At 54.5% G+C, this 12013-nt stretch overlaps 1 protein-coding gene across 1 annotated transcript; it reads left to right on the top strand.

The window, feature by feature from the left end:
- The first annotated feature begins 945 nt into the window (after positions 1-945).
- NAALADL1 (N-acetylated alpha-linked acidic dipeptidase like 1) lies at positions 946-11821 on the top strand. The gene is made up of 18 exons (XM_036859125.1): positions 946-1145; positions 1232-1404; positions 1487-1608; positions 1995-2117; positions 3959-4242; positions 4344-4448; positions 5152-5237; positions 5381-5500; positions 8492-8577; positions 8661-8724; positions 8810-8877; positions 9132-9223; positions 9305-9395; positions 10138-10219; positions 10304-10477; positions 10552-10639; positions 10750-10842; positions 11157-11821. The coding sequence occupies exons 1-18, from the start codon at positions 946-948 to the stop codon at positions 11341-11343; spliced, it is 2238 nt and encodes a 745-aa protein (XP_036715020.1). The 3' UTR covers positions 11344-11821.
- Positions 11822-12013: the final 192 nt, after the last annotated feature.

Below are 12013 nucleotides of genomic sequence, written 5' to 3'. Positions count from 1 at the left end.
TGTTGCAGTGCGTGGGCTTCTCATTGCGGTGGCTTCTCTTGTTGCGGAGCACGGGCTCTAGGCACACGGGCTTCAGTAGTGGGGGCTCGCAAGCTTAGTTGCTCTGTGGCATATGGGACCTTCCTGGACCAGGGCTAGAACCCGTGTCCCCTGTGTTGGCAGGCGGACTCTTAACCACTGCACCACCAGGGAAGTCCCCAGTCTCCTTTTCTAAGAGTCCCACTTCCTCCCATAAACTGGAACCCCTGCAGGATAGTTACAGAGAATTCTTCTGAGTCCCTCTTCTTCCCTTAGCTCTAGGCTTAGCATTTTAAGGGGTCAGATGAGGCAGGAGTGGCTAAAATGTACTGAGTTCCTACTACGGGCCCAACACCACGCTAGACATTTTTACAGATGTGGCCTTGTTTAATGAAAACAGCACCACAGTTTTGTGAAATAGGTTCTATTATCCCATTTTACAGCTAAGAAAACAGGCTCAGAGAAGTTAAGTGAATTGCCTAAGGTCACACAACTTACGTCTAGCAAAGGATGGGATTTGAACTTAAAACCCAGTCAAGTAGCCAGGGCTGGATGTGCTGGAGATGGAATGACACCAGGGAAACAGGGGCAGGGATGGTGGGCAGCAGGCCCAGCCCCGCTCTGGAGACAGGGGCTGAGTTCTAGTCCTACCTTGGCCTCTCCTACTGGGAGACCGTGGGTGAAACTTTGTCCCTCTCCAAGCCTCAGCGTCCACGTATGGATTTGATGCCCCTTGGAGGTCTCTTCCAAGTGAATGTTGCAGAAATCGAGCTGGATGTGAAGCGCTCTTGGCCCTTCCTGCAGGACACTCCCTTACTTTCCCTGCCAGCTAGTGGCCAAAGGGCAGGGCCACCTATTAGGTAATGGTTAACTGGACCTGACACCCCATCTATAAGGAGCCACAGCAGCTGGCCAAGACTCCGCAGGATGCAGTGCGTGAAGGTGCTAGGAGGGGTGCTGGGGGCCGCTGCCCTCTTGGGGCTGGGGATCATCCTGGGCCACTTTGCCATCCCCAAGGGGACTGACCTGCCAGCTCCCAGTGCCTCAGCCTCCCAGGACCTGGACCTGGAGATCCTTGAGGCTGTCATGGGACAGCTCGATGCCAACAGGATCCGGGAGAACCTTAGGTGAGAGGCCTGCCCGTGTGCCCCTCCTGTTTGCCAGAGGCTCCTCCCTGACCCTGGGCCCACCCCTCCCTCTGCCCACCCTGCAGGGAACTCTCCAAGGAGCCGCACCTGGCCACCAGCCCCCGGGATGAGGCGCTGGTGCAGCTGCTACTGCGGCGCTGGCAGGACCCGGAGTCGGGCCTGGACTCAGCCGGGACCTCTGAGTACGAAGTGCTGCTGTCCTTCCCCAGCCAGGAGCAGCCCAACCGTGTGGATGTTGGTGAGGTCCTGCTCTGGCCTGGGGAGGCCTGTGGGCCGCGGGAGCTGCCGGGCCCAGCACGGACACTGCCCTCTCTCCACAGTGGGTCCTGCTGGGGACATCCTCTTCTCCTCCCAACGAAGTGAAGAGAACCTGACTGGGGAGCAGGGGGACCCCAATGTGGTGCCACCGTATGCTGCCTATGCTCCCCCCGGGACCCCGCAGGTGGGCCTGGGACACCCCCTCCCCGCTGCCATGGCCCAGCTCCCGCTGGCTCCTACCCCAGCTGCTCCCATCCTGACCCAGGGGCAGTTGAAGAAAAGCGCCTCAACTGGGGCTCAGCCCCACCCAGAATTTACTTGCTTCCACACTCCACTACGACTCCTTTTGCCCATCACTTAGTCATTCAACAAACACTAATGGGCCCTGCTCAAAGCCAGACCTGATACAGGGTACCTGGACACAGAGCAAACCAGGTGTGACTTTGTCTTGGGGAGCTTATAAGCTCTAGGCGAGGTTGGGGGACAGAATCTAAATCCTTCCTCCTGCCACTCAGCCTTTCCCCTTCTTTCCTGGGCCTGGCTCTAAGGGTCACCTTCTCTGGGGAACAGGGCCTCCTCGTCTATGCCAACCGGGGCTCGGAAGAAGACTTCATGGAGCTATACCATCAGGGCATCAAACTCCAAGATAGCATCGTCCTGACCCGCTATGGGGGTGTAGGGCGCAGGGCTAAGGTAAGCAGCAGCCCCCAGTGCAAGGGGCTGGGTGGGGAGGGGGGCTGGCAGTGGGCAGGAGGATGTGCAGGGGAAGGGGATGGAGCAGGGCTGAGGGGTAGGCCAGCCCTGGGCTCGGGGCAGGAGAGGGTGAAGGACTCCTTCCACCCACCGGTGGCCTGCTTTGGCACTCTGCCCAGCCAGGCTCTAGCCCATTGATTGGCCCAAAGAACACTTAGGTGCTGTGTGACCTTGGATATCTCCCCTAACCTCCCTGAGCCTTGGGAAATAAAGGAATTGGGCAAATTTTTCAGCTTTGATATTCTGGAAGTCTAAGTCCTCCTGTGAAGTAGTTCTTCTGAACATTCGACTTAAATCCCTCCTGCTGTCCCCTCCTCAACAACTTGCTTCTTTTCAACACAAAATTTTGACTGAGGGTTACATGTCTGTGTTTTTTTAAATGTTTACTTACTTACTTATTTTAAATATAAAGAGGTATAGAGTGGGAGCAGGGACTAGGGAGTTAGTCTTTAGTGGGTCCAGAGTTTCAAATCTGCAAAATGAAGAGAGTTCTGGAGGTGAATGGAGGTGATGGTAGCACAATAGTAGGAATATACTTAATGCCACTGAACTGTATGCTTTAAAATGGTTAAGATAGTAAATTTCATGTTATGCATACTTTATCACAATTTAAAAAGAAGTAAAATAAATACATAAATAAAAGATGTGCCCATGATAAGAGCTGGAGGTAAAAAAATGGAAAGAAAAGAGAAGAAAAGAAAGGGGAACAGGCGTGGTGGAATTATACAGATTATGAAACTTCCAGTTTAAAAAAAAAAAAGTACAGAGTGAAAAAGTTTTCTCATAATGCCATCCTCCCAAAAGGTAGCTTGTTTGTTTGTTTATGGGATATGTATCCAGAGTTTCTTTGGGAAGAAGAACATATGAAGATATATTCTTACTTACTTCTCCTTTTATATAAAAGTAGCATACAATACTGCTCTGAGCTATGCTTTTTTCACCTTAATACATCCTGGAGATCATTCTCAATTGGTACATAAACTCTGTCCTTGATTTTTTTTCTTTTTAATGTACTGTTTTGTTTTTACTGTCCTAAAATATATATAACATATATTTTACCAGTTTACCAGGTTAACCATTTTTAAAATGTACAATGCAATGGCATTAAGGATATTCACAATATTGTGCAACCATCACTACTATCCATTTCCAGAATGCTTTCATGGTTCCAAATGAAACTCTGTACCCATTAAACACTAACTCCCTTATTCTCCCTCTGCAGCCCCTGGTAACCTCTATTTGACTTTCTGTCTCTATGAATTTGCCTCATCTAGGTACCTCACATAAGAGGAATCATGTGATATTTGTCCTTTTGTGTCTGGCTTATTTCACTTAGCATAATGTTTTCAAAGTTCATTGATGTATCAGAACTTCACTCCTTTTTAAGACTGAGTAATATTCCTTTGCACATTATATACTAGGTTTTTCTTATCCATTCATCAGTGATGGACAGTTGGGTTGTTTCCACCTTTTGACTACTATGAACAGGGCTCATATGAACATGGGTTTAGGAGCACATCCTCCTTCTTTTATACAGCTGCATAGTACTCCACTGTAGGGTACCTCAGTTTATTTAATGACCCGATTGATGAGCCATTGCCTAGGCTCAACAGTCTTTTGCTGTCTCAAGCAGCACGGCAACAAATGACTTGTGTAAGTATCATCTTGCCGGTGGGAAGACAGATCTGTCCTGGCTTCCACAGTGAGGGAGGGAGGAAGAGGAACAAGATGTGCCCCCTTCTCGCCCCTCCCCTAAACACAGTCTCCTCTGCCTTCTGCAGGCTGTGAATGCTGCCAAGTATGGGGTGGCTGGGGTGCTGGTGTACACGGACCCTGCAGATATCAACGACGGGAAAAGCTTGCCGAACGAGACCTTCCCGCACTCCTGGGGACTTCCTCCCTCGGGGGTGGAGCGAGGCTCCTACTTTGAGTATTTTGGGGACCCCCTGACTCCTTACCTTCCAGCCAACCCCTCCTCCTTCCGCCTGGACTCTGACAATGCCTCAGGATTTCCCCCAATTCCCACTCAGCCCATTGGCTTCAAGGATGCAGAAGTCCTTCTCTGGTGAGCTTTTGCCCTGGGGTCTCCTGCCCACTCTCCAGTGGCCCCCAAACTTCAACCCCCGCACCCATATTTGCTCTGATGGGCCTCCCCCTCCTCCCCAGCAACCTCCAGGGAACCTCAGCCCCGGCTGCCTGGCAGGGAGCCCTGGGCTGTGACTACAAGCTGGGGCCCGGCTTCCGTTCTGATGGTATCTTCCCAGCAGGCAGGTGAGATGGGGCCCCCTCCTCCCCCAACGCTCCCCTTCTCTTCCCTTGTTATGCTTCCTTGCCCCTGGTTTCCTCTCTGCTCACTTCAAGGCCTGGCCTTTCCCTTTCTCCTGTCTCCCAACCCCTCCCTGATTCCAGAATATCTGTCTTGTCTTTGGGGAAGCCTGTGAAACAGCTGCGTGCCCCACAAGGCCCTGTGGGGTCCCCCCCACCTCATCTTGGACCTCCATTCTCCAGCCGCCCCCTCTCTTGAACACACCAAGCTCCTTCCCACATCAGGGCCTCTGCACTTGCTGTTCCTGCTGATGGGAACATCCTTCCCCACGCTCTGTCATTCCTGGCCCGCACTAACCTCCCCACCTGCCACCAGGTACCTGTCAGTATCCTCCCGAGCCCCTTCACTGCCTGCAGTTGTTCACTTCCTTGGGGTCTGCCTCCTCAGGAGAGGGAGGCCCCACGAGGGTGGGGTCCATGTCTGTCTCAGTCATCGCCCAGAGCCTGGTACGCTACTGGCATACACTAGGTATCCAATAAGTGAGTGACTACAAAGGAGAATTGGAATCAGCAGAGCTGGGCTCTAGCCTCGCTGTCTCTCCCAGTATTTCTGGGCAAGTGACCTTGCCAGGTCCCTTTCCTGCTCTGGGCCTCAGTTTCTCCCACATTGGTGGAGGGGAAGACTCCTAACATCCCTACACTCCCCCAGCCAGGTGAACGTGAGTGTCTACAACCGCCTGGAGCTGCGGAACTCCTCCAACGTCCTGGGGATCATCCGCGGGGCCGTGGAGCCTGGTGAGCGCCTCCTCACTGCTGCCTGCGCCCCCAGGACCCGGCCCTGCTCTGAGCGCCCCTGACCACACCCCCTCTGCCCAGCCTGGCTGCCCCGCCCAGCCTGGCTCCTCCTCTTGGGTGTCTGACTCTGCTCCTCCCGCCAGACCGCTACGTGCTGTATGGAAACCACCGGGACAGCTGGGTTCACGGGGCCGTGGACCCCAGCAGTGGCACTGCTGTCCTCCTGGAGCTCTCCCGCGTCCTGGGGACTCTGCTGAAGAAGGGTGAGCGGATCCTGCTCCCCTGGTCCAGGGACTCTCTCCCCAGGAGGTCGCCTCCAGCCCAGTCCTCCCTGAGCTTTTGGGCGTCCTGTCCCCCCTCCTCTCTCTCATTCTCCAGTGCCCACTTGGGTGAAGCTTGAGGGCCCTGGGGGCAGACATGCATGGACAACAGCCCTGGCCTCGCTCGAGTAGCCCAGTGTGGTACAGGGAACTTGTGCAATACCTTCTGAGGGTTTCCTGGGCCCCTCCAATGAATCGAGGCCAGATGTGGCCTCGAGCGAGGCAGTGCCCAGGCTCTGCCCTCAGGGAGTCTCAGCCCAGTTGAGGCAGGGCTGACGGACAACCGTCAACTCAACACATATGTCCCCCATGGCTACTATGTGCCAGGCCAGTTCTAGGCACTGGACATCCCCCAGTGAACACCAGGGTTCATGCTGCAATGACAACTGTGAAACGTGCTATAAGGAAAAATATCTACCAGGCTTTCCAGATGCAAGCCAGAGCTCAGGGAGGCGGCAGTTCTGGGAGCGGTAGGGGTGGAGATCCAGGTGGAGGGCACAGCATGTGGGAAGGAGCAGCTGGACCAGGTGGCAGAGCTGTATATTTCCTAAAAATAAGGACATTTTCTTTCCTAACCACAGTGCAATGCTCAGAATCAGGAAGTTAACAGTTTTGCCAATTGTTCTGAAAACTTTTGTTTTATTTGTTTTTAAATGGGCAAAGTACTTTATTTATTTAATTTTACTTTTTTGGCTGCACTGGGTCTTCGTTGCTGCGCGTGGGCTTTCTCTAGTTGCGGTGAGTGGGGGCTACTCTTTGTTGCGGTGCGCGGGCTGCTCATTGCGGTGGCTTCTCTTGTTGCGGAGCACGGGCTCTACGCGTGCGGGCTTCAGTAGTTGTGGTGCATGGGCTCAGTAGTTGTGGCTCGCGGGCTCTAGAGCGCAGGATCAGTAGTCGTGGCGCATAGGCTTAGTTGCTCCGCAGCATGTGGGATCCTCCCGGACCAGGGCTCCAACCTGTGTCCCCTGCATTGGCAGGAGGATTCTTTTTTTTTTTTTTATAAATTTATTTTATTTACTTTTGGCTGCGTTGGGTCTTCGTTGCTGCACGCGGGCTTTGTCTAGTTGAGGCAAGCGGGGGCTACTCTTCGTTGCGGTGCACGGGCTTCTCATTGCGGTGGCTTCTCTTGTTGGGGAGCAAGGGCTCTAGGTGTACGGGCTTCAGTAATTGTGGCACGTGGGCTCAGTAGTTGTGGCTCGCGGGCTCTAGAGCGCAGGCTCAGTAGTTGTGGCACACGGGCTTAGTTGCTCTGCAGCATGTGGGATCTTCCCGGACCAGGGCTCGAACCCCTGCATTGGCAGGCGGATTCTTAACCACTGCGCCACCAGGGAAACCCGGCAGGCGGATTCTTAACCACTGCACCACCAGGGAAGCCCCTGTTCCAATAACTTTTAGAGCAAAAGAAATTTCTGGTCCAAGAACCAATCCAGGATCACACGTTGCACATGTAGTAGTTGCATGGGTCGTTTGTAATAGTTTCTTAGCTGTTCTTTCTTTCATGATCCTGATATTTAATTTGTTGACTGTCCCTCAATTTGGGTTTGTCTGATTAGATTCATCTTATGCATTTTTGGCAGAAAAAAATGGGAATTTTTCATTGCAAGCATGTATCATTTTATACTTAAAAGAATTTTTTAGGGCTTCCTTGGTGGCACAGTGGTTAAGAATCTGCCTGCCAATGCAGGGGACACAGGTTGGAGCCCTGGTCCGGGAGGATCCCACAGGCCACGGAGCAACTAAGCCCGTGCGCCACAACTATCGAGCCTGCGCTCTAGAGCCCGCGCACCTAGAGCCCGTGCTCTGCAGCAAGAGAAGTCACTTCAATGAGAAGCCTGCACACTGCAACGAAGAGTAGCCCCTGCTCGCTGCAACTAGAGAAAGACTGTGCGCAGCAATGAAGACACAGCACAGCCAAAAATAAATAAATAAAATTAAAAAAAATTTTTTTTTAAATTTTATTTACTTGGCTGCACCGGGTCTTAGTTGTGGCACGCAGTATCTTTTAGTTGCGGCATGCGGGATCTAGTTCCCTGACCAGGTATCGAACCCAGGCCCCCTGCATTAGAAGCACGGAGTCTTAACCACTGGGCCACCAGGGAAGTCCCTATACTTAAAAATTTTTGGTTTAAAACAAAAAGATGAGGAATGATCAAAGGGGACTGAGTTGCATCCAGAGATGGGAGCACAGCCAGGAGCCCATAGTGCCATGGAGGGGGAGGGGGAGTCTGAAGGAGGTGAGGGGGCAAGCAAGGACCTCGGAGGCTTCCGGGAGGTGGCTGAGGCCTGTGGCAAGAGCAGCGAGGGCACAGAGACTGGAGATGGAAGCCAGGCTGCGCGAGGCTATGAGAAGCAATGTGGGGCATTGGTTAAGCCCCTGGACTCTGGAGCCAGGCCTTGGATTTGAACCCTGGCTCTGCTGCCTACCAGCTGTGTAATCCTGGCAAATCATTAAACTTCTCTATGGCTCAGTTTCCTCAATGGAGACAGTCATAGTCTGTCCCTCACGACGTGTTGTAAGGATTTGGCTCAATATGGATAACGCTCTAAGGAGAATGTGAATGTATCATCACCAAGTGAAGACGATTAGGGGAGAGTTTTGCATAGGATGCATGGAGGAGAGAGTTGGGGGACCTCTAATCAGCATAGCCAGAGAGAAGAGGGGGATAGGGCATTCTGGCAGAAGGGACCACCTGACGGAGGCAGATCGGTGTTGGCGACAATGTTGGGGGGGTGTTTCACAGCAGAGGAGGGGCGCTGGTAAAAGGAGGATGGAGCCTCAGGGAAGGCTTGGCCAGGGAGGTGCCAGGACCTACCTCCAGTCTCCTGTGCCCCGCCCATTCCAGCCCTCCCTCCCCTCCACATCCCCAACCTTCCCCCTAAGCCACCCCAGGATCCGAGGGATCTTGCCCTCCAGCCCTTTATCCCCCTCCCCAGGCACCTGGCGTCCCCGAAGATCAATCGTGTTTGCGAGCTGGGGGGCAGAGGAGTTTGGGCTCATCGGCTCCACAGAGTTCACGGAGGTGAGCGAGCCCCGCAGCTCGCCGCTCGAGGGGATTTCCGGGGCAGGGCAGCGCGGAGCTGACGGGGTCCCATCCACCTGCAGGAGCTCTTCAGCAAGCTGCAGGAGCGCGCCGTAGCCTACATCAACGTGGACATCTCGGTGTTTGGTATGAGGGGTGGCTGGGCTTACTCGGGGAGGAGGGAAACGAAAGGGCGGGGCCCGAATAGAGTCTTTCTTGGATCCCCTCACAGCCAATGCCACCCTGAGGGCGCAGGGGACGCCCCCGGTCCAAAGCGTCATCTTCTCTGCAACCAAACAGGTGGAAATGGGAGGGGCTGGGAGCTGGGCCGGGAGGAGGACGGTCGGGGCGGGGCGGGGCTACACGGGGTAGGCGGAGCTGGAGCTGGTAACTTATTAGAGGGGCTGGGGGTGGGACTGAGGCTGCGGGGTGGGCCTTGTAGGACACGCAGGACTGTGCGTGGGCTGGAAACTCGGGTGGGCAGAGCGGAGGACCAGCCTGGTCGTTGGGCCTGCGGAGGGGCCAGCCCCGAGACTGGATCCCCCTCCGCTCAGATCCCCGCACCAGGCCCCAGCAGCCTCAGCATCTATGACAACTGGATCCGATATTCCAACCGTAGCAGCCCGGTGTACGGCCTGGTCCCCAGGTGAGCCCAGGGCCGGGATGGGGACTCCGGGCTGGTGAGCGGGCCCAGCGCCCTGCAGCCTGACCATCTTCCTTCCCGCAGCCTGGGCACTCTGGGTGCGGGCAGCGACTACGCACCCTTCATTCACTTCCTGGGCATCTCCTCCATGGACATCGCCTACACCTATGACCGGGTAAGCGGACACCCCTCCATCCCCCAGCCCGGTTCCTTGCTCCACCAGCCCCCTCCTCTCCTTTGGGCTGCTCCAGTGCAAACTGCATCCGGCTCCATCACTCAGTAGCTGTGCTACCTCAGCCAAGTTTCTTTACCTCTCTTGAGCATGTTCACCCTCATCTATGTTATTTTATCAAATTTAAGATACAACTGAGTATAAGATGCACTGTTATGATATGCACTGTTCAGGAGGGAAAAAATGCACTGTCAATTAGTTGCAGGATGACACTGACTGTAAGAAGCATCCTGATTCCAGAGATCTTAAAATGTTTATCTCAGAATAGATTAAATAACAGTATAAAACAGGGGTGGTCTGAGGGTAAAATGAGATAAGGGATGCAGAGTGCCCAGCCTGTCTCCCTGTTTGATGCTCCAAAAGGCCCTTTCTCCCCTCCATGGCTACACCACTCTTGAGTGGTGGAGTTGGGATTTGAATCCTCTTGTCTGACTGCAAACCCCAGGTTCTTCTCCTTCATGTGAAACGGGAAACTGGCACCTGACCCAGCTTTGCCACTTATTAGCTGTGTGATGTCAGGAAGGTTACTTAACCTCTCTGAGCCTGCTTCCACCTCTGTAAAGTAGGAATCCTAGAACCTTCCTCACAGATGTGGTGACAATTGAATTGAAATAATGTCTCTACATTGTACACTTCCTTCCACTTCCCATCCCAAGCTTGTCACCTCTGGGTCTTGTTCCCCCAGAGCAAGACCTCAGCCCGGATCTACCCTACCTACCACACAGCCTTTGACACGTTTGATTACGTGGACAAGTTTGTGGACCCTGGTGAGGACGAGGGCAAGGGGCATCCTGAGGCTGGAGGAGGATGGGCTGAAGACTGAGCCCTGGCCTTGTCGCCCTTCCTGCAAGGTTTCAGCAGCCATCAGGCCGTGGCCCAGACCGCGGGTAGTGTGCTTCTCCGGCTCAGTGACAGCCTCTTCCTGCCTCTTAATGTCAGTGACTACAGCGAGACCCTCCGCAGCTTTCTGCAGGCTGCCCAGCAGGACCTTGGTGGCCTGTTGGAGCAGCACAACATCAGCCTGGGTACGGAGCCCCCCAGCACTGAGGCATGGGGAGCCCTGCACCCCCAGGGCTAAGATGCTGGCTGTTCCCCACAGGACCTCTGGTGACCGCAGTGGAGAAGTTTGAGGAGGCAGCCACGGTGTTGGGCCAACACATATCAGCACTGCAGAAGGGCACCCCCGAGTGAGCAAGGGCTGCAAGCAGGTGTCTGGGAGGGCGGCATCCAGGGCAGGATGCAGGCTGGCAGCTGGGCTGCTGGCTGTAGGGTGACCAGAGGGCCCTGTCACCTCCAGCCCCCTGCAGGTGCGGATGCTCAATGACCAGCTGATGCTCTTGGAACGGGCTTTCCTGAATTCGCGAGCCTTCCCAGAGGAACGCTACTACAGGTGAGCCTCTCCTGAAGCTCTTGGGAGGTGCAGTGAGATGAGGCTGGGTAATGGGCACCCGCCGGAGGGAGGAAAATGTCAGTTTTGCTGGCCTTTAGAGCACAACCCCGTCCCTTGAGACAGTTGGAGAGTCAGGCTCAAAGGATGGGAGGCAAATCGGTGAAGGTCACCCTGGGACTAGAACCTACATCTCTTCGCACCCCCAGTGGAGAGGGGCTTTTGTGCCTAGCTGTATACAGGAGCTCTTCCAGGCTGAAGCTCCCCTCTCTCCTGGTCCCTGAATGGTCCTGATCCTCCCCCATTTCTCCCATTAGCCATGTGCTCTGGGCACCCCGCACCGGCTCTGCAGCCACGTTCCCGGGCCTGTCCAATGCCTGCTCCAAGGCCATGAACACAGGCCCCGGCTCTGCAGCCTGGGCTGAGGTGAAGAGGCAGCTCAGCATCCTGGTGGTGGCCCTGGAGGGCGCAGCAGCCACCCTGAGGCCTGTGGCTGACCTCTGACCCTAGCCCTCATTCTTCAGCTCCCACCCCCACCCTTTATCCTAACCCTCTCCCACTCCAGTTTTGAGTGTGTCCCCGTCTCTCCTGATGCTAGGAAAGGGCACGACCACAGGACCCTCTCAAACTTCTGAGGCAACAGTTCAGGGCCCCACCAGTGCAGACACTTGAAGGGAGTGACAAGCCCCAGATGAAACTTTCCCTCTTCCTGGCTCTTGGTTGGCAGAGGGTGAACAGGAGATAGGGATGGTGGGGATGGCAAAACCACCAACTGCTCTTGGTGGTGGGTGGGTGAGGATGGGACGCATAATGCCAACCTTAGATGTCAACTCAGAGACCACCAGAGCTACTCCTCAGCGACCAGTGGGGAAACTGAGGCCAGGGTGGATAGGGCATTGCCCAATTTGGGTTCCTCTCCCCCCACGCCCCTAGCATGTCTCAACTCCTCCCTGCCCTCCCCGAATAAATTGAGCCTAGCTGTTGTCCCTGCAAGACAAGTTCCTTTCATTTATTTATTTATTTTTAGACTTATTTTATTTATTTATTTTTGGCCACGTTGGGTCTTTGTTGCTGTGCGCAGGCTTTCTCTAGTTGCGGCGAGCGGGGGCTACTCTTCGTGGTGGTGCGCGGGCTTCTCATTGCGGTGGCTTCTCTTGTTGCAGAGCATGGGCTC

Source organism: Balaenoptera musculus, chromosome 8 (assembly GCF_009873245.2).
Source record: "Balaenoptera musculus isolate JJ_BM4_2016_0621 chromosome 8, mBalMus1.pri.v3, whole genome shotgun sequence".
Taxonomy (NCBI): Eukaryota; Metazoa; Chordata; class Mammalia; order Artiodactyla; family Balaenopteridae; genus Balaenoptera; species Balaenoptera musculus.
This window is presented reverse-complemented; position numbering and strand designations above follow the sequence as displayed.